The sequence below is a fragment of the Sphaerodactylus townsendi genome, linkage group LG13 (genome assembly GCF_021028975.2).
Source record: "Sphaerodactylus townsendi isolate TG3544 linkage group LG13, MPM_Stown_v2.3, whole genome shotgun sequence".
NCBI lineage: Eukaryota > Metazoa > Chordata > Lepidosauria > Squamata > Sphaerodactylidae > Sphaerodactylus > Sphaerodactylus townsendi.
In genome coordinates, this window is record NC_059437.1 from 32,168,453 (window position 1) to 32,189,881 (window position 21,429).

The window sequence follows — 21,429 nt, forward strand, 5'->3', positions numbered from 1 at the left end:
TGGTCTCTTCTGCTTCATGAGATGGTACATTTCTCCTTTTCTGCCACTAGAGGGGGGTCAAGCAGTTGGCTTTTCAGACTTTCTTGGAAATGGCAGCCAAATCATCAATCTCTGGGATTTTGTGCTTCAGAATCTTCCTATCTGCTTTTCTGTTTTGTTTCTGCCTTTGCAAAATCCATGTGCTGTTTCTTGTCTACTGGCTGTGTGGACAGTTCTAGTATTCACCAGATGCCTTTGTTTTCAATTTTGTTGGCTTCTTAGAAGTCAGTGTGGCATCTAGTAATTAATACCTATATGGGGATGAACAGGTTAAAATCTTCACTCAGACCTGAAGTTCATGAAGTGTCTTTGGGCCAGTAGTTCTCAATCTGACCTGTTTCACTGAAGATAAAAGTGGAGGAGGGGAAAGGCTGATAGGTTGCCCTTAGCTCTTTAAAGGGTTTTTATGTCAGATAGAAAAGTTTTTATGTGGGACCTTAGGGTCCAGGTAGGAGTAGAGAAAGATGCCACACTTGTGCCTCTCTCTGGGGCCCTCATGGGAATGCAGGCTGCCTGTCAGAGTCTGCAGGAGAATGAATAAAAGTCCTCCTGTAAAAGCAGTCATTTTTCAACTGTTTCCTCCAGGGGTAGATAAATTGATTTGGAAGGAGCAAGAGTTTATCTGCAAAATAATGAGTTAGGTGCACTGGAGCCAAAAGCAAGAGTCCTTTAGCAAAGGTCTGTTTTTGCTATAGCAAGATACTATCTGCTGGAGAAAAATATTAATGCTCTTGCCTAAATAAATGAAACAGTTTTGGCAGCCATGAAAGCCACACTTTCTATTCGCAATGCAACTCAATACCAAGCATTGCCCATGTTGTTGGCTGCTAATAGTCCATAGTTTGCTGCCTACAATCCTCGGCTTGCTGCTTCAGTGGTATCTGGGCACAGCGGGGCTGGGCATAAAGAACCTCCTGTTGCAGGTCAGTGTAAAGGCAAGCCAGCTCTCACAAGTAGACTTCTGAAGTAAGTTCACAGCAGCTTGCCTCCTGTCTAGAAATGTTCTGGGAAGCTGCAGTCAACCAGTCGGAACCTGTTGTAAACAGCATAATCCAAGATAAGAGCTAGCCCAGATAACCTCTTTCCGTAAGAACCTCAGCCCTATATAAACAAGGTGTGCTGGATGATAGCAGAGGAAGGGGCTCTGGCAGTGCTCAAAGTTCATCCAGACTCCAAGCATTGTCAGCTGTGGAGTTCTTTGCACAGCAGGGCTGTTGGCCACTGGAACTGTTGGTATGTAGATATCTTTAATTTTTCTCAAGAATTGGGCTGAGGGTATGAGTAACGTCATCAATTATTCAGCTACAATGTTGTGTTTCCAGTACTTGCAATTCCATTTGGGTTTAATTGCATGAGGAGTGGGAGATGAGAGAAAATGGCAGCCAACAAATTGGGAGGGGCCCTTTTTGCCCACTCCTTTCATACCAGTAATGATATGGCAGCAAGTTTTCAACTGGACTGCAGCTTAATATTCTGGAGTTCTGTAAAGCATCCAGCAGATTATTCCCCTTCCCCAGCTGGGCAGGAATGTGACCTTGCAAATGCTGAGGCTTCCTGACCGTGGGGAAACGGGCATGTTTAACAAGGTCTACAGTGGATTATGTGGATGCTTCACCACAGCCACGCATCCTCTTTTGAGTTACAATGTGTAGAAAGCTGTTGACAGCATTCTTTGCAACTGCTTGTGAATGTAACCATATCAAGGGAATTTGTTCCTCTTCAAATGGAGGTGCTTTGCCTTCAAACCTTCTGCCCTCAACTGCATAACAGCTATTGTATCTGAATGAGCTTCCTCCCATCTAATGTACAGAGGTTAGTTGAACAGCTACCACAGAAGCACTATTAGTATTCTTTGAGGCTGGCATGAAAGAGAAAGGCATGGTGAGGAGTAGAAAGGGCAGCTGAGGTTACTTGGCATGAGGCTGTCAGGAGTGGTAATCAACTGGAATTTCACCCGTGCATAAACTTGGCAGGCAGAGCTCAGCTGCATGGTAATCACCGACATGTAGCCTGGATTGTCCTTAGCCTTCCAAGGATCCCTGAACACGATAAGCACATGTTCTGTAGATTAATATATCTGAAGAAGTGTGCATGCGCATGAAAGTTCATACCAAGAATAAAATTTTGTTGGTCTTAAAGGTGCCACTGGCTCAAGCTTTTTTCTACATCTTCTGTAGGTTTCAGTATTTTTAAAATTGTCTGTCATGCTACATACTTGTTTTGACCCAAGTTACCAATACACATTGCTGTTAACAAAATTCCATTGGCAGGCTGAATCTAAAATGTAAAAACAGTAGCCAGGCTATTTGATTGGTATGCTGATGTGGTAAAAACTGTTCTAAAGACTGTGACCCATGGAGCAACCTGGCCCATGATGGAGCCTCCCTCCCCACTTATTCTCTGTATTGTCTCACTTTGGAAGTTTTCTGTTGTGGCAAGTACTTTAGCTTTGGCATGGCCATTATCTCTGATGGCTTTTATTATAGGTACTTTATCATTGCCCTGCAAAGCCAGCTAAGGTAATGATCACTATTACTTCTTTCTACTGATAATTCTTTGTGTCACATGGAGATATCTTAGTCCTTGTCATCCATTCCTGACTTTTGAGAGTTCATTCTCCAGACATTTCATCTTTCAAATAGCTTATATTTTCTTGCATGGATCTGATCTCATTGCAATCCCAGGCAAAGGTTAAACATCAGCAGTGGATGGATTTCTGACGGACATCAGCACCACCTCCTGGATCCCAGCTGCCTGGAGAGAGCAAGGAGACAACCCTGATCAGAAACAGAATGTGAAGGGTTCACAGTGGAACCTACCCTGCCCTGCTTATGTACACCTCTGATAGTTCAGTCTGATGTACTTGTGGCCACATAGGAGTCTGGACCAACTTCTTCTGAATCATGAAATGCATCTATATACTAGGAATGAATACAAATAAAAATACCTTTTGTTCAAAAAGATAATTGTGTATAATGTTGATATAAAATACTCATACCTGATAAGTCCATTTTTAAATGGATAGTTGCCATGAACAAGGTCTGGGAAGATTCCTTCCCCCACACACACCAACAAACAGCTGTAAGAGTAAATATGTCCACACAACTTTACCAGCAGCACTTCCTGGAAAGGGGGTGGGCACTTGTGCGGCTTTGATGGCACAGAGAGTGCTCCCCAGCCTGCAGGAATAGACCAAGATCTATCAGAATTGCTGCCTGTCACGGAAGCCTTACTAGAAAACGTGGCAACCTTCAATAACTGTGGGGTCACCTCACTTTGAACCTACCCTGTAGATTCCCCTTTAAGAGTACCTGCAGCGAGAAGCAGCTGATCATAATTAGCACCAGGTAATGAATAGCTCCACCTGTGAATGTCTGTAGTGCATTCCCTCCCAACCCAGGCTGACTTTTTCTGTGGTAATTCAAAGGGCATCTCTTGGTCTCTGGTTAGATTGTTGAGGACACAAGTTTGATTGCCTCCATTCCTCTAGCACCCCCTTAAAAGATTTCTATCCGCTCAATCCTCTGACAGCATTGTTATGTAGTGCTCATCTTCCAAGACTGGACTGGAGGAGCAGACTGCTGTTCATGGACTAATGATTGATTGCTCCTCCCCACCCTCCTTTCTCCATAAGAGTCTGGGTGTAGCATTTCTCTGTAACATCAGCTGCCTGAAGCACGATGGAAGAGTCATGCCCCACCCCATTTACTTCGCCCAGGCTTCTTGTGTTTGCTGCATACACACCCCAGGGAGGATGTATGGCTCATCTCTACATTCTGGGCCCTTTCTCATGTTGCAGACATCATAATCCACCCATCATATTCCATAAAGATTCATATAATTGTTGCTGTTCTCCCACACCCAGCACCAATTCCTTCTGTGCAGAAATAAACTATTCAGAGACAGTGGGAGAAAGCTGGCTGGATCTGCTAACTCCTTCTTGGCTTTAACTATGTTTCTGTCCCCCACCCTAGAAATCTGCTTTGGACCCCTGCACTTTTCTTGCCTTCACAGAGATGCCTTCTGAACAAACCAGAGTTCACCCACTGGTGCAAATGCTTATTGATTTCACCGCAGGGGCTGCAGGTGAGTCTGAGAGATGGGAGATTGATAAATGGAGCACATCCCCTCTGAAGGAGATCAGTACAGTAAACCTTTATTAGGAGATCATTAAAGACCAAGGATGGTCCGTTGGGGTGGACTTGGGGCCCTAACTGCAAAGTATAGGAAAGTGTTTATGATGTGGATAAGAATGATGGAAGACTCAGTTCCAAAGTGAGGAATAGGGAAGGACTCTTGTGGATCTGGGATGGGTTGGAAGAGTGGTCTATCCAGTGGTGGGATCCAAAAATTTTAGTAACAGGTTCCCATGGTGGTGGGATTCAAACTGTGGCGTAGCGCCAATGGGGCTGGGCGGGGCACGATGGGGGCATGGCCGGGCATTCTGGGGGCAGGGCATTCCTGGAGGCAGAGGGCTGCTTGCTTGAGGCCATGACGCAGCTGCTGCACTGTAGTCCTTGAAGCCCAGAGAGCTTAGATGCACGCAGGCGCAGGCTGCCATGAACGCCGGTGCATCTCCTGCTAGACTGCTTCAAGTTCTGTGTGCTACTGCTGAGAGGAGGGGTGTAACTAAGACAAAAATCACATGGCAAAATCACCAATTAGTAAGCCCCTCTCAGCACACACAAATAATTAGTAACCTACTCTCGGGAACCTGTGAGAACCTGTGGGATCCCACCTCTGGGTCTATCTATGATCTTTAATCGATGCTCAGTTCCACATAAAGTTGATAATTCAGTCAGTTGAGCTGCAGCAGTTGAGAAAGTTGTATGCATCCACATTAGAATATAGTCCTGAACGAATATGAGAATTATCATGCATTTTCACGAACTGTCTTTCCCAAACCATTATTTTGTGCATTATTGAACATGGTAATTTGATATGTTTTATGGCATAAAATTTTGTTGGCCTTAAAGGTGCCACTGACTCAAGCTTTTTTCTACATCTTCTGTAGATTTAGAAGTTTATGCCAAAATTTATTTTTACTTTCAAACTTTAGAATGGATGAGGGGAGAGGAAGTAGTGTGAGATAGGCACTAGGACCCTGGTGGAGCATTCTACAACAAAGAAGGTCCAGCATGCTTTGTTCTGTGGTGGAGAAATATACAATCTACTGTCATCTTTATGTAGAACAGAGTATAGCTTGGATAACCTTGTTGTTATTCTTTTTGCCTGAATGGCTGAAAGAACCCTAACTCTGATCTGCACTACTAAACTGTGCTGCCCACAACATGCTAGACAGGCCAGCTTAGCAGCCTTGGGCTACAGCTTTCCTCCAGTTGTCAGCTTACTAAGTGAAAGAGGCAGGGAAGTAGAAACAGTTTGTGGCAACAGGATTTATTGGCAGGCCTTATAACAGTACTGCACTACCAGCTTTGCTGATCTTCTCAAACTGGTCTTCTGACCAAGCTGATGGATGACCATAAGTGTTCCTGTAGTCCAGACACATTAGTTCAGGAGAGGCTCCATTCTAGTTGCTTAGAAAAATGTCCATCATGTTGGTGAGTGCAGAAGTCAGGGGCTCTCATTTTGGAGTTCTCTATCCAGTTACGTTTCACATGGTAGCTTTGGAAAGGTGTGGATTACAGTAGATTTTGGAAACATGAAATGATGGGATTCATTGCAGGAGGAGTAGCCTGTGTGGTGAGCGGACAGCCCTTTGACACCATCAAGGTGAAGATGCAGACATTTCCAGCCATGTACCGTGGCTTCTTCGACTGCTCAGTCAAGACCTACCAGCAGGAGGGCATGTATGGTCTCTACCAGGGCACCACCCCTGCCTTGCTGGCCAACATTGCCGAGAATGCGGTGCTGTTTGCCTGCTATGGGTTTTGCCAGCAATTGGTGAGGCAGCTCTTTGGATTGGGCAACATTGTGGAGCTCAGGTAGGGAAATTTCTTGTGCATGAGCTTGATAGCGCAGACACGAAATGGTACTCAGCCCCAAGAGGAAGTGGCCTAGTGGTGGTGCCTCCAAGTAGGGCCTTCACTGTGTTGGCTCCTTTTGGCTGGCAAAACACAACCTGCAATAGGGATTTTAGGAGTCTCGAGGGTCTAGTTCAGATCTGCTTCTTAGTATGGGTTGGAGATGAGTTTCGTAATTGTTTTTCTCCTGTTGAGGATCTCTCTTCCATTACAGTGACTGGCACAGTGCGATTGCTGGCTCCTTCTCCTCCGTGTTCTCCTCCATGGTTCTATGTCCCACAGAGTTAGTGAAATGCCGGATGCAAGCTCTCCATGAGATGAAAGTTACAGGACAGACAACTCTTTCACAACGCAGGTACTCAGAGACAAGTCACAGAAGTTCCGTTTAGGAGCCACGACCCATAGCTGTCAATAGAATGTTCTTTCTCAAAGCTGTTGAACTCCTTTTAAGGGTCACGTTGTGACTGTTGATGTATCTTGTAGTCGATTAGTTTCTCAAATTAATCCTGTATTGCAAGCAGAAGTTATATTTACATTTCATTTTGCTTGGATTATTACTGCATTAAGTGTGTACAGTTAGTTTCTTTCTTCCTCCACTCGGTTTATGGGTCACAGGATTTCCCTCCATCTTGCAGCTCCACGTGGGCCGTGGTGAAAGCCATCTTCCAGTCAGAGGGCCCCCTGGGTTTCTTCCAAGGCCTGACCAGTACGTGGCTGCGGGAGGTGCCTGGCTATTTCTTCTTCTTTGGGGGTTACGAAGTCAGTCGCAGCTTCTTTCTCCAGGCTGGGCAGTCAAAGGAGGAGTTGGGTAAGCAACATTAATGGGGACCTCAGGATGAAGGAATTTGAGAAGAGGACAAAGCAGAATGTGGTACATCAAGACTGCCTGATAAGTGCAACTTGATGTTACTGGTTGTCAGAGGTGTAGCTATAAGGGGACACGGTGTGTGCCATGTACCGGGCGCGCACCGGTGGGGGCAGAAAATCACCCCTGACCCTTCCCCCTTGCCCCGCCCCTGCCCCACCAGCCTTGCCCGTTTTCAGCCGGCAGAAAAAGATAAGTGGGGGTGGGGGGTAGGGTGGAGTGCCATTTTGACCCAGGCGCCATTTTCTCCCCCTATGCCCCTGCTGGTTGTTGCTCTGTTTGTTCAGGAATTGGAGGGACTTAGTTGGAAAGACAGAGAACAGTCCCAGAGGTTCTGTTGGACGAAATACACTGAACCACAGGAATTAGGCTTCTGCTTGGGTAATTAGCAAAGGAAGCTAGGAGACAAAGGTGTTGGGAATGTTCTGCAATTGCAACATGCAAGCAGGGAATTGACAGGACACTGACTTCAACATTTGGAGCATCTTAGCTCTAAGACCAATGCCAGGGTTGTATTTGAGTATTTCTTTGGGAAGCTGCTATGGATAATACACTAGATTCTCTGTTAGTTGGTGATGGACAATCCTCTGAGGCCCATTCTAACTTGACTTTCTTGCTGCCATTGCCTGTGTGGAATGCCTTTGCATTTCAGCAAGTGTATAAACTCTGCTGACAGTTTCTGTCTCAGTTCAGTTGTGGGGAATGTGTGGATGAGCCTTGGTGCATTCAGATTCTGGGCCAAATCTGGTAACTCTGAAAACCAACATTTGAACCCTGGTACTATAATGAGTTCAGGTGATGGAGCATTCTGTGAGGTTTGGAGGTTTCCAGAAGGTTCTGAGAGTTTATCTGGCCCTTACGCATCATCCACTTATCAACTATCAATGACCAATAAGGGCAGCTTTGTTTTTTAGGAGCTCTTCCTGTCACAGTGAGTGGTGGAATTGGTGGTGCTGCCTTCTGGCTGGCTGTCTATCCCATTGATTCAGTGAAGTCTCGGATTCAGGTGTTATCTATGGCTGGGCGGCAAGATGGCTTTCTACTTTCTTTCCTGCACATCCTACGGACTGAAGGCAAGTGCTGTATACAAGCCTGGTCAGCAGTTAATCTTGGACGGAGAATCTCAGAGACTTAGGTTTGAATCTTCACTCTGCCATGGAAGCTAGTGAATTCACCTAGTGAATTCACACCACTGAATCAGTCACTTTCAATATAATCCACCTAACAGGACTGTTGGAGGAAGGGAGAACAATGAGAGCCAGTGTGGTATAATAGTTAAGAGCAGCGAGCTCTAATCTGGTGAACCACTCTTCCATAGATTTGTTTCTCCACTCCACACGAAGCCTGTGGGGGGCCTTGGGCTAGTCACAGTTCTCCCACACCTACCTTACAAGGTGCCTGCAGTGGCGTTGCATCCACAGGGCTGGTGGGGGCACAACGCCCTGGATGGAGCCACTGTGGAGGTGTGGCCAGGCCATGGAGGGGGCGTTCTGGGGCGGAGGCGGGCAGCACCGCAGCAGGGGCACAAGCACCCCGGGCACAGTTTCCCTTGCTCTGCCTGTGGGTATCTGTTATGGGGAGAGGAAGGGAAGGAGTCTGTAAGCCATTTTGAGACTCCTTACAGTTGAGAAAAGCAGGGTATAAATCCAAACTCTTCTTCTTAAGCCACTCTGGGTGCTCCTGGGATATTAAAGCAGGGTATAAATATCAAAACAAATATAATGTGTGTGAAGAGAATGGGCTATACTTATGATGATCTTTTCTCCAAAGATTGCTTTGTGGCCTTACTGATTTGCCTGGTATTTATGTTGCAGGTGTGATGGCTCTTTATTCTGGCCTGATGCCTACAGTGATCCGAGCACTGCCCTCCAATGGTGCCCTCTTCCTCGCCTATGAAATGACCCAGAAAAAACTGACCAGCCTGGCTGAAAGGACAACCTGACATCAGGGGCGGGTCCTAGAACAAGAGACTCTTGTACAGGGTGGAACAGCACTTGAAATTCTCCGTTTTAATGGGACTGTTTTTAGCCAAGCCCTCTCAAGGAGTTTTTACAGGACACACCAGGCTTGAGAGAGAGCAGGCCTTTTTGGATTTCAGGATGTCTGTTGGTGGGGTGGAAGTAGGAGACAGCCAGAGTCATCCTCCCTTGGCATATGTCCTAAAGACCTGCAGCAACAAAGACCTTTCCCCCCTAGGAACGGCAGGGTGTATTGTGGGAGATGAGTGATGGGAAATGACCAAAGATAGCCTTCTCCCATTGCCTCCCTTACCTCCATGTCATGTGGCTAATGTTCTTGAAAGAATCTGTCTTCTTTTTTAGTACAATAAAAGTGTATGTCTCAGCTGCTTCTGGTCCATGTGCAATCTTTTTATGCCACTGGTGGAATTAGATCCTGTGACATGGAAATTAGCTCAGTGTTCTCACTTTCTTTTCTCACAGTGTTTTTATACTGGCTGATGTACAGTTTTGTGTGGGTTCCTGGGAAACCTAGAAATACATTTGGTTTCTGTAATCCTGGTATCTTCTGCAAATCCTTAGAAGGCTGATTCCTTGTGGTTAATAGACAAATTAAAACATTTCTGCTAATGTCTGGCTTCCCCAGTATCCCTCTCCAAGCACCTGTTGTTTACTTTTAGCACCAGTCCTTCTTGGTAATGATTAGGTAGGGATAGGTGGAGCTTTGTAAGTATGACTTCCCCCCTCTCAAAGTTACATGTGTTACTTTTGCTGATTGCTTGATCTTGTGTCATAGATGCCCCACTCCCACAGTTGAAATGGCAGAAAGACCACTCAAAAGGGTCTCTCTGGGTGGGTGCTAATCTGGCAGTCTGATTTTGAAACATTTTCACACATACCATTTAAAATATTCTAAAGTCTCTCTCAAATGCTGCAGAGGTACCTACATGGACATGAACGCAGTCACCAAACTATAGCAGGTGGTACAACCAGAGGCGTAGCTAGGGAAAATGGAGCCCAAGATAAAATCTGAGTTTTGTGCCCCCCACCCCATATGGGTGGCCACCCTCCCCCACCACGACCAAACAACATTTTTTTGCATCAGGTCATCTCAAAGTCATCATCACGTTATAGAACATGCCCCAACGTACAAATCTAAACACACCCATGCTCCCTAGTTTAAACAACATTGAAAGTGATGCTATTTTTGAAGGGGGGGATCCACCCTGAAAGAGCATCACTATTATGTTGTTTAAACTAGAGAGCCCAGATTCTCCTTTTAAATCCACCTTAAAGGGAGACTCTGGGTTCCCTTGTTTAAACAACATTGAAAGTGATGCTATTTCAGGGTAGATACCCCACCCACACCTCAAACAGCAACATTTTCAATGTTGGTTGTTGTGAGTTTTCTGGGCTGCATAGCCGTGGTCTGGCAGATGTTGTTCCTAATGTTTCATCTGCATCTGTGGTTGGCATCTTCAGAGGTGTATCACAGAGAGAATTCTGTTATACACTGTGTCCAGACTTCTCTTATAACAGACTTCTCTCTGTGATACACCTCTGAAGATGCCAACCACAGATGCAGGTGAAATGTGGTCAGTTTAAGCTTTCGGGTTTTTGTTACAATTTTGGGAACAATTTCTGACTGAATAAATTAAATAAAATTAATAAATTAGGGTTAGGGTTAAGGTTAAGGTTAAGGCAAGGGCAGGGGCTCAGGCTTGCCTTAGTGTTACATTGAGTTCTAGGGCGCAGTCCGAGAATAGGGCAATGGTCAGTTTTAGGTTTTGGGTTTTTGTTACAATTTTGGTAACCATTTAAGATTGAATAAATTAGATGAAAATAATAAGTTAGGGTTAACAACGTAATTTCTAGCCAAGCTAGCTCTCTATCAATCTGAAGGGAAGCTACAGGAATGCCCAAGGTGACTCTAGAAAGTGATGAGAACACTAGAACACTAGAAAGTGATGAGAGATAATTTTTTGCCGATATATAAACAGTATCATCTTTCTGTGCACATCTGCAGGGGATAAAGGAGATACGGCTTTAACCAGTGTTGGCGCATTTGTGATGTAAGGATGTAGGCAAGGGAAAAAACAGTCCCTGAGTCATGCATGGAGAAAAGAAGAAAAAAACAAAACACAACCCAGACCTGCTCTCAGTGTGCTTTCCACCCCATGTGACATTCTTTCCCCTTGGGGGCAGCTAGATGATTCTTGGAGGCTGAGTGGTTGCATGCCCATTTTTGGGCTAGGCTCCAGTTTCAAGCCCACCCCTTTGCTGCTGCTAAAGATAGCCAAACTTAATTACTTGCAGTGCAGCAGAGAACCTTTGACTGACAAGGATGCCTGCCTGAAGCAGGGCTTGTCCCAACTTGGGGACAGGAGGTGGCTTTGTGAGCATCACGTTCAGGAGATGGCTTTGCTGTGTTACAACAGGGGCTGTGGGCAGAGATTTAACCCAGAGGAGAACACCCATGGTAAGCAGGGACTAGGGCTGGGGAAGAGCTAGTTGGTTGCCCAGGTCTCCGAAATCCCACAATGCCTTGCTTTGAATTTGCCGGGAGTTACAATTTGCTGCTCAAGAGTGCATGTCTAGTTTACTGTTACTAACATTTCAAATACAACCATTATGTGTAGTCCATTTTTTGTCTCCTGAAAGCGCTCTTGTCCCTTAGCAGTTGTGTGACTGGCAGATCCAGCAGGCGATATTCCTTCCAGTAGGCAGAGAGACATGCACTGAGATTCCCCTGTTGAATTTCTGCTTGTCACACAGTGTTTTGAAAAGTAAAAATCTCTAAGGAAACAACAAAAGAGGAAACTAGCTCTAGGCAGATATTTCCCAGAGGAAAATGGTTTTGTTATCCATATTCTCAAATGTACACTGCAACATCTGATGATGCCCAAAGATAAGTCTGATAGATAACCATCTGGTGCAGGCTACAATGTCATAGGAATAAAGAGAAATGCCTTTGAGCATATGCAGAGTTCCTGGCATCACTGTCTAACTCAGGGGTAGGGAACCTGCGGCTCTCCAGATGTTCAGGAACTACAATTCCCATCCAGCCTTATCTGTTTGCCAGCATGGCCAATTGGCCATGCTGGTAGGGGCTGATGGGAATTGTAGTTCCTGAACATCTGGAGAGCCGCAGGTTCCCTACCCCTGGTCTAACTGAATCCAGTCTGTGAACATCTGAGGAAGAAAGCATGGTGTCTCCAAGGCAAAAGATCTGCCATTCAGAAATACTGTAAGTCAGAAATGCTGGTAGTCTTGGCCAAATTTCACCAGCAGCCACATGGACAATGGTGGCAGAGGCAGTGTGCAGTGTACAATATTTTAGTTTTCAAAATTCTGAGTTATGTTTTACACTGGGGGCCCTCTCAGTTCTGACATCTGGGGCTTCTGGAAGCATGTAGATGCTGCTGGCAGGCAAGTTGTGGCAGGTGCCTGATTCAGACTGGAGATCAAAAAGGCACAGGCTGTAAACACGAGCGTCTCAAATATCTCCTTCCAACCCAAGAATGACAGCTTTGGAATCTCCCTTGGAAGCAAATAGACATGAAGGGACTCTTGAATGGTTTCTGATCCTCTTTATCTGAGTGCAATGCTCCAAGTCTAAGCCAGCTTTTGTCAGGAGGAACTGTGCAAGGACAGAGGCAGAATCTGCTTCCAAGTGTGAAAGTGTGAAAGCTGAGGTGGAAGAGCTTTTGACCCAAGTGGCCTGTACTAGCATGGACAGTCTTTGCAGTAAGGGTGGTATGCAGTGGTGGGGTTCAAATAATTTAACAACCGGTTCCGGTGGTGGGGTTCAAATAATTTAACAACTGGTTGTTCACAGGCATCATTTTAACAACAGGTTCTGCCGAATCCCACCACTGGTGGTATGGTATCTATTTGGAAGGCCACATATTTCTGCATAAAAATAACCCAAAGTAAAAGCCCAACAGGACCTAGAATTCAAACTATGTTCTGGTTAATGTATTATTGAAGGCTTTCACGGCCGGAATCACTGGAGTTTTGTGGGTTTTCCAGGTTGTATGGCCGTGTTCCAGTAGCATTTTCTCCTGACATTTCTCCTGCATCTGTGGCTGTCATCTTCAGAGGATCATGTGAACATGCCAGCCACAGATGCAGGTGAAACATCAGGAGAAAATGCTACTGGAGCATAGAATTGGTTTAATATACTGTGTAGGCACAGAAGGTGATGCAATTATGTGGGAAGATGCAGCCTCTAATTGCTGCAGAATTAACTTCCGGTAGAACATGCTGCAGGGGGATTTTTGATCCTGAGAACCACATCTGGGTCTCAATGTGCTTTTGGAAACTTAAAGTCAGATGCCGGCTTTTTGTGTTTCCCTCTCTAGTACTGCTGGATGAAAAGTTCCCATGGGCCACATGCAGCACCAAAGTTGTAATCTGCCTGTCTCTGTAGTCTGGGATTTTTATTTCATACTTCCCTCCAGCCTTTACTTGTGAGAATAGCCCAAGGGTTGGTTTGGGTCATGAGAATCTATGATCCTTGCTGAAATTGCTGCTTCCCGTTTTGTTTCGTGCTTCCAGACTCCTGTCTCCATCATCCAGGTTTCCCTATCTTCCATGATGCCTTGAAGGTGAGTGGGCCTCAGAGCTGAAACTCTTTGAGTAGAATTCTTTGCAGGATGATCTATGTGGAGTTCTATGGATGCTGCACAACAGGCAGGTATATGGACTGAAAAGGAAGGATTGCACTAGCATTTGCACAGGGCTGTCACACATTTTGGTTGGGGTTTAGCAGCCAACTATGGTTTCTAGTAGCCAACAAGTCTGGTCCTTCTCACTCCCCTAAAGGCCAAGTAACACTTACCCAACAAGGGGCTTTTCCATGGGGAAAGTAGTGGGCAGGCAGTGTGTTTGTAGCGGCTTCTTGCTTGCTGCATAAAACAGTCTGCTGCCATTTGCAAAGTGGTGCTCTTTGCGATCCTGTTCTGCCTGTTCCAAAATTTACTTTCCCCACTGGTTGCCATAAGAACATCTCAGCCCATCACTGGTGATTATATTAATGGCTGCTCTATTAAGGAATGGGATGCTCATGCTCAGTTGTTGTCCATAGGGCTGGTCTTGCTGCAAAAAACGAACCACCGACTTCTCTGAATTCCTCTCTATAAAGGTATGTCTGTGTCAGTTGTCCCCCTTCTGAACAACTGCCTTTTGAGGCTGCCTGGTTCTGCTTCTTGTGGCCTTGCCTGGTTCCTATATGCTACTTGAGGTCAGGAGCTGATCTCTGCTAAATCGTCAATATGAATCAAGTTTTTGAATTCATGTCCTGTCTTGGAAACCTGGGCTAGTTAAAAACATGAGTTGCATTTATTTGAAGCCTGTTACTCGATCTACAGGTGAAAATTATTTCTGTGAAGTGCATAATAGGGCAATGATTCTGATCTTCCAATTTAGTTTTGAAAACACAATCTTCTCCAAGTCAAATCACTGGCTAAGTACCACAGTAGGGTCTACCCAGCCCATCAGAGAAAGACCTGCTACCAGTAATCTTTCAAATGAAGATGCCAGGGATCAACCCTGGCCCTTCAGCGAACAAAGTACTGAACATCCCCTGTCTTGTGATTGATATTCCACAATTATGCAATGCAAGTAGTTGGGGCATGGAGCAGCTGAACAGTTCACATTTACAGCGGAGCTGGTACACTCTACAATATAGCTATGACAGAGGGAAGCAGTCCTGCATTTGTGTCCATCAGTGACTAACAAACTCACAAACTGATCTCATGCTTGCCTGCTCTCACAGCTTTGGAATCCTGAACATTCAAATATTTCATAGTACATTGATGTGCGAATGTAGTGTAAGAGGCAAGTAAATGCATATCTTGGGAGTCGAGGAGATTTTGTCCACCTGTTAGGGCATTTTTCACTGCTGTAAGAGAGAGCGCTTTAGTGACCACTGTGCTGCAGGCAAAAAGTCCAACTCTACATTTTGTTCTTGAAGGGCTGTGCGAAAGGGTGTCACAGCAATGAGAAGCCCCCAGAGCCTGAGGTGGTCTTGGAAGAGTCAAAGAACAAAACTAGCTCGGAGATCATTGTTCAGGGGCCAAAGTCGGCAGAGATGATGGAGCGTGAGAGACCCAGGTGAGCCTGTGGGAACGGCCATGCATGTGTTTTCCTCCTGGGGCTAATGGCATATGACTGGTTTAGGAGAAATGTGACCTATTACATGCTTTGGGGAAGTGCAAAGGCAGAGTGTGACGGCTGGAGCCTTCCTTTGTTCTCTCAGTCCAACCATCTGGTGTTCAAGGGTAGACTGCCTCTGTAGTAGGTTTCATTAAGTTGCCCTAGTGAATAGTCAGTGATGGTCATATCAGTTCCCAGGGATTTGAATCACCTCTGAGTTAGTAGCAGAGCATTTCATGAATTAATGCTATCTTGTGTGAAAAAGGAGCCAGGGAGTGGCAGGGTTCCTGTCCTGCTGGCAACTCTTTTTCCTTGAAGATTTATGTTAGCTCCGAGCCTTCAAAGCTCCCCAAACCTCTCTTGTTGGCTTTCTCCAGTTCAGATGAACCAATGAAGTTACTGCCGGTGAAGGTATCTGGGTCTTTAGAGCAGGCCCTAAAGAAGCTGGATTTGTCATCCAAGGAGCAATCAACAGTGCAAGACACTGGTGAGAAAGGGAGAAAGAGGCAGGACTGGGAAGGGAAGGGCTTTGTGCTTGGGATTTGTGTATTGTTGTCTGAAACCTCAAGGAGAATCTGAAGGTTGCATCCTCCTGGGATAAGGAAACAGGCTTGAGAAGTTGCAGGTGTAAAGGGCCAAACCTCCATTGTATGTGGGGGTGGGGGCAGGCTGGCAGGAAGTAAACTTTGGTTTTGGGAGTCTCCACATGAGGTGGGGGGAGGGTTTGGAAGTCCAGCCAATACCTCTACTGCCAGGGCTAGATTACACCTGATAACAAAATTGCACAGTATAACCCATGCTGAGTTTGAGGGTTCTCTTCTGTTTGGCGACCACATATTCCCTGCTGGATGAAAATATGAATTATTGGAATCCAGGAGTAGAACACTGATTATATTATGGTAGACTGGGCTTGGCATGTACAGATACCCTCTGGTCCCAACCTACTTGCCTTTTTGGGTACTGTGCTTAGTTTCCTGGTCCAATCTGAAAATCTTGAGGGTATACATTAGAGAGGTTTAAACATCCCACTAGATTGCATGTTGAATCGGACTAGAGTTTGGAGCTATAATTTGGGCTCTTCTGAAATCCCCTGACCCGGTTTCTGGTTGTTGCAGGTGCTATCCTGCAGGCGAACCTTGGCACAACCTGCAAGAACTCTGGCTGCAAGGCGGTGAGTTGTGTCTTTGTGGACCTGCCTGTGGACTCTTAGCCTTGGAACTGCCTCTCCAAGGAAGCTGTGCTTTTCCATCATCAGAGTCTAGACAGACAGACAGACAGACAGACAGACAGACAGACAGACAGACAGACAGACAGACAGACAGACAGACAGACAGACAGACAGACAGACAGACAGACAACCTTTAATGGCATGTGTTGCAGAGTTTAAAATAAAATACAGAGATTTAAAGGGAATTGTAGTCCCGGAACATCTGGAGTGCCATAGGTTTGCCACCACGGCTCTAGAGCATCCCTGAATTTGTTGTTTAACAGATAAACAGTCTTCTGCTGGTCTGTCCAGCACTCTAAGCCCATCAATAAAGTGGAGAGAAACTTCGTTCTGGCCGCATTATGAAGGGGGCAATAATACAGAACATTATCTGATAAGGATATTTATATTAGTACTAATTTAGTCTATTTTAGCTATGTCGGTATACATGGGGTGTTTTTTGTATATGTTTTCATTTTATGATGCTGTGTATGAGGAGATTATGAAGGCCCATGGTCAAGACAATAAACTTATCACTACTACTACTACTACTAGTGAGCCATTAGTTGCATCTGGTGGCTGCCAGAAGAAATGGATTATCAAAGCAGAGGCTGTGACGGGGGGTGGGGGCTCAGGGAAGGGCTGCTCCAACTGGGGTGGCTTAGGGACCTTCTAGGTTGCTTTAGTTACCTTTCCCCCACTGTTCTTTCAGGTTTACCAGGGGGAAGAGAGCAACATGGAGACTTGCATATTCCACCCTGGGATCCCTGTCTTCCATGAGGGGTAAGGTACTCCTCCACTCACCTTTACCGTCTTTCCCCAGCTTTGCTCAGGTCAGTAACCATATTTGGAGATTTTGGCCTCCATCTGCCAAGGACAAACCCCTGCCAGTGCAGAGATTTCTCTCCCAACCTAGTCTCTTCTATGAATCTGGCAAAATGATCTCTGGGTTGGTCAGCGCAAGTGCACTGGCTGTCACTCAAGATCCATTTAAAGAAGAGCTGAATTCTGCCTCTCATTTATTTATTTAGAATATTTCCACACTGTCTCTGTAGAGTCCTGCTTAATGCAGCATACAGTATAAAAACAAGCCATTTAAAAAACAAGTAATTAGACATGAATAGAATAAAAACCATCCATAAAACAGAAGCGGCCCCTTGAAAAGCTACATAATAAAATAAAATCCCTAATTAGAAATCTGGGTAAAAAGATGTATTTCAGTTGGCCATCTAAAAGAAAGTAAAGTATGCACCAGGTGAACCTCAAGGTGACACCATAGAAAACCTCGTTTCTAGTTGCCATCTACCTCACTTTGAAGGCAAGGGGCACAGAAAGCTGAGCTTCAGAGGCAATCTTAACTGGCAGGCTGGAAAGGCTGTGAGAGGAGATGATTCTTTTTGGAACTGTCGCTCCTTTTTATCAATGCCCAAGTAGTTTTTGGCACCACTACCATCTTGAGAAAAGTGCAGAATACCTATTCATTTTGCCACATGTTCTCTGGTCAACGTGGCTTATTTCTCAAGCTCAAACCCTTTGTCTCATTCCTGTGCTTCCCTCTAACACGGGTTCCTTGATCCTCCCCAGCATGAAGTATTGGAGCTGCTGTGCAGTTAAAACAACAGACTTCACTGCATTCCTGGAGCAGAAAGGCTGCAGCAGAGGGAAGCACACTTGGCAGAAAAAGCAGGTGAGGGACAGCCCCATAGGCCCCTCCGTGTAGATGCTGGATTGGGGGAAGGACCTGAATGAACACTGTGCCGCTGAAGACTGTGGATGCCTCTTGCCACATCCCAAGACAGAGCTTACCAGATCAAGTCCATTTCTAACTTTGGCTGTTTGGGAATGCAATCCCACTGTTTCTCACCAAGAGTGTGTGTGTGTGCTGGCTTCCTGTTCTTTTTTGAAATTCTTATTGTAGAGTTACTATTGTGTTATGGTATTGATGCAAATCCCTACTCTAGTATGGAAGCTTGCTAGGTGACTTTGGACACAGGCACACTCGGCCTCTCCCACCTCATAGGGAATGCGGGCTGATAAAATGGTAGAAGGGGAAACAACATACACTACCATGAGCTGCTTACAGGAAGGATAGATTAAAAAGTAGTAGTGAGGTAGGCTGAGACCAGAAACAAGAAGGGTTTCTACTCTACCACCAGCTGATCTCTTCTTTTATTTTTTTATTTTATTAAACTTAATTCCTTGTCCTCCTCAGCCAAAGCAAGCCTCCTTGCATGACCCAGCCTTCTGGAAGTACAGATTAGAATTCCCATTAGCCAGAATGGCATCAAGATGAACAGTGGAGGCTGCGAGAGAGAGATGATCAAAGCAGGAATATTGAGGGAAATGGAGAACAAGGGTAGATGCTGGACTACTCTGTGCGTTGGCCTCCAAATGTTAACTTTTGGCTAGGCCGGTCCTCTTTTCCCTTTATGACACTTTGCGGCTCAGAGGTGAACAAGCAGAACGCTTGGTGGAGGAACATCTTCTCTTATGTTCTTAGTAGCAGAAGTATGAAAGGCTGGTGTCTGTGTGCTTAGTTTCTAGTAACAGATGCTTGTGGAGGGGGGTTATACTATTAACCAACTCTTCTTGTCAACAGGACAAGAAACTGGTGTCTTGCCGGCATGACTGGCACCAAACTATCAGCCAAGTGGTGGTGACTATCTATGCCAAGACCCCTCTGCCAGAGCTCAGTTTTGTGAAGGCCAATCGTACTGTGGTAAGTGTGGTTATCAACTGATGTGTTATGAAGAAGCATAACTGATGTGTTATGGCACTTGATCTGCACGTGGAATCTGCATTGGCAAACCATTATAGTTGTCCTTCTCCTTGCCTCTTACAGCTCGACATCCATGTCGTCTTTGAGGGTGACAAGATTTTCCAGGCACAGCTGGAACTCTGGGGGGTAAGTCTTAGTATCCTTGTCTTTGTTCCCTACTTTAAAAAATGCCTTTGGAGAAGAGACTGGGGTCAAGGCAGCTGCAGCGACAGGGTGAAGCCTTACTTGATGAGTGTCTATAGTAACAGCCTGTCATCCAGCTGTTGGAGCTGTGCTAGGAACAGTAGTAGTTTCAGTGAACAAGAATAAAAGGCTGCTTTGGTTGGAGCCTTTGAGCAGGCTCCCTTGCGGATGCAGCTGGCTGTGCTGCCATTATGGCCATCCTTGAGCTGCTGGGTCTAGTAATCAAGACCTTCCCAAACAATCCTTACTTAGAGGTTCTGTTTTATTTTCTGACAAAGGTCAGGAGTCATCACTGTGTTCTTCTTCCAGGTCATCAATGTGGAGAAAAGCTCTGTGGCTATGGTGCCCTCCAAGGTGGAAATTACCTTACCGAAGGGCAGTCCTGTCACCTGGGCCAGATTGGAGTACCCACAGAGCAGAGCCCAAGGCAAGCAGCAGCAGGAAGCAGATACTGTGGAAAGCCAGGAAGCCACAGGAGCTCCCAAGGAGGAGTCAGATGATAGCTTGAGCTGGTCGGATGAAGATGAGGAGCAGTGGGAGGAAGGAGGCCCAGGCAAGACCCTTTCCAGCCCAGTTTCTGATGGCAACTGAGTGCCTGTGGCCACTGGATTCTGAGGCTGGGGGCAGGAGATCGTGGCCCTTTTCTCCTTGAAGGCACTACTCTCAATGACAAACTAGAAGGGCAGCAACTCTGTGGTACAGCAGGAGTGGTTGCTGTGAGGCAGAAGTACCCACTGTTCCTCTTCTGGCGAGACCTTTAGGGCTGCCTGGCCTATTGATAAAGGGGATGGCAGTGGAGAGCCAGGGATTGTGGTACTGGCACCTTTTTGGCTCTCAGTATGCAGATGTTTCTTACCTCTGAAATAAAATATGTTTTGTTGAGTATGGGGCAAGGCTGAAACTTTCCTGCAACTGTTACCTTTCCTGCAACTGTTACCGACACTGTATTTACTCATGCTTGTCTACATGGGGAGTAAAACTGGCTAACTGGGGGCAGTGTGCACATGCCAGACCCCCACAGCTCTGTGGATTTTTTTTTTCTGAGCAGGTTTGCTTCTATGCAGCCAGACTCAGTTTGATTTTTTTTTCTACCTGACAGAACCAGACAGTCCTACAGCAGGAACACAAAATAGAGTGAATCTAGTCAAAAAGAAAATGTTGGCAAACAAGTTGCACAGCATATTGTCTGAACTCAAGGGGCTTCAGAAACAGCAGAGACTATGGTGAATGCTGTTGTGGTAAAATTTCCACCAGTTCTAACAAGTGTCAAGATGGAGGGAAAATGTAAAGATAGAAGTTGTGGAATGAATCAGCTTGTAAACAAATAGAAAGGACCATATTTATTTAGCAAATGTACACCACCACTCCAGGGAACTGGGTCAAAGTAGTTTACAAACTGAAACATGATAGTCACAAAAAAGCATGCAAATAATTAAAATGAACAAACTATTAAAAGCCTGATCCTCCAACTTTTAGCTAGTATCCAGCAGCAGCCCTAAGCTACAAGCCTGCTCCTTCAGGTGAAGGCAACTCTCCTCTGATGCTGCTGCTTTATAGAACTTGAACAATAGAACAGCCTGATTAGAAATAGTAGATAAAAGAGTCCATCATGTTCTCTTGCCACAGTGCATTGCCTGGGGCTCTCAAAAGGATGTTGCAGGTGGACAATAACATTATTTGGTAAGAGACAAGCCAACAGATTTCAGAGGAGAGGACACAGTCAGAGAGACATAATAGGTACACATGTATCTAATGTTACAACAGCCAGCTTTCATCATAGGCCATGCTCTGCATTGACTATAAGTATGTATCTCGGTGTTCTGACTCGTCTCATATTTATTTAAATATTTATCTCCTGCTTTCCCTCTTCAAAGTGGCTATTTGTTCTTTTGTCTTGATGTGGTTGCTGTTTCACCAGTGGATTGCTTCCCGGATGCTGGTTGTACTTGTAGTCTGGGCATTGCTGTCGAGACACTGAGAGAACCTGAAATGGAAGCTCACCCCACTAACTACAGCTTTTCCTGGCACTGTGTCGCAGGAGTGGCTGAAGATGGCATTAGGTGTCTTTAGAAGAAGACGGGGCAAAACCAGAGGTGGGATCCAACCAGTTCTCACCACTTCTCTAGAAGTGGTTACTAATTTTTTCTGAGTGCCGAGAAGGGGTTACTAAAGCAACCTCCCTGCCCAATAGGGACTGGAGGTGCGTGTGTGTGGTGGCGCCACTGTTTGAATCCCACCACCTTCAGAACTTGTTA

At 45.6% G+C, this 21,429-nt stretch overlaps 2 protein-coding genes across 3 annotated transcripts; both read left to right on the top strand.

Moving 5' to 3' along the window:
* The first annotated feature begins 126 nt into the window (after positions 1–126).
* Positions 127–9,235, top strand: LOC125443148 (mitochondrial ornithine transporter 1-like). Of its 2 annotated transcripts, XM_048515099.1 has the most exons (7): positions 127–1,272; positions 4,014–4,125; positions 5,726–5,984; positions 6,238–6,378; positions 6,659–6,831; positions 7,803–7,961; positions 8,703–9,235. In XM_048515099.1, the coding sequence occupies exons 2-7, from the start codon at positions 4,056–4,058 to the stop codon at positions 8,828–8,830; spliced, it is 930 nt and encodes a 309-aa protein (XP_048371056.1). In that variant the 5' UTR covers positions 127–1,272; positions 4,014–4,055; the 3' UTR covers positions 8,831–9,235. The 2 variants fall into 2 exon arrangements, with proteins under 2 accessions (XP_048371056.1, XP_048371055.1); XM_048515098.1 differs by having other exon boundaries at positions 127–4,125.
* Positions 9,236–11,175: 1,940 nt separating this feature from the next.
* On the top strand, positions 11,176–20,056 carry ITGB1BP2 (integrin subunit beta 1 binding protein 2). The gene is made up of 11 exons (XM_048515097.1): positions 11,176–11,325; positions 13,407–13,456; positions 13,936–13,992; positions 14,824–14,963; positions 15,383–15,492; positions 16,121–16,176; positions 16,925–16,995; positions 17,797–17,899; positions 18,812–18,931; positions 19,055–19,117; positions 19,484–20,056. Exons 1-11 carry the CDS (start codon positions 11,262–11,264, stop codon positions 19,763–19,765), a joined length of 1,116 nt encoding a protein of 371 aa, XP_048371054.1. The 5' UTR covers positions 11,176–11,261; the 3' UTR covers positions 19,766–20,056.
* Positions 20,057–21,429: the final 1,373 nt, after the last annotated feature.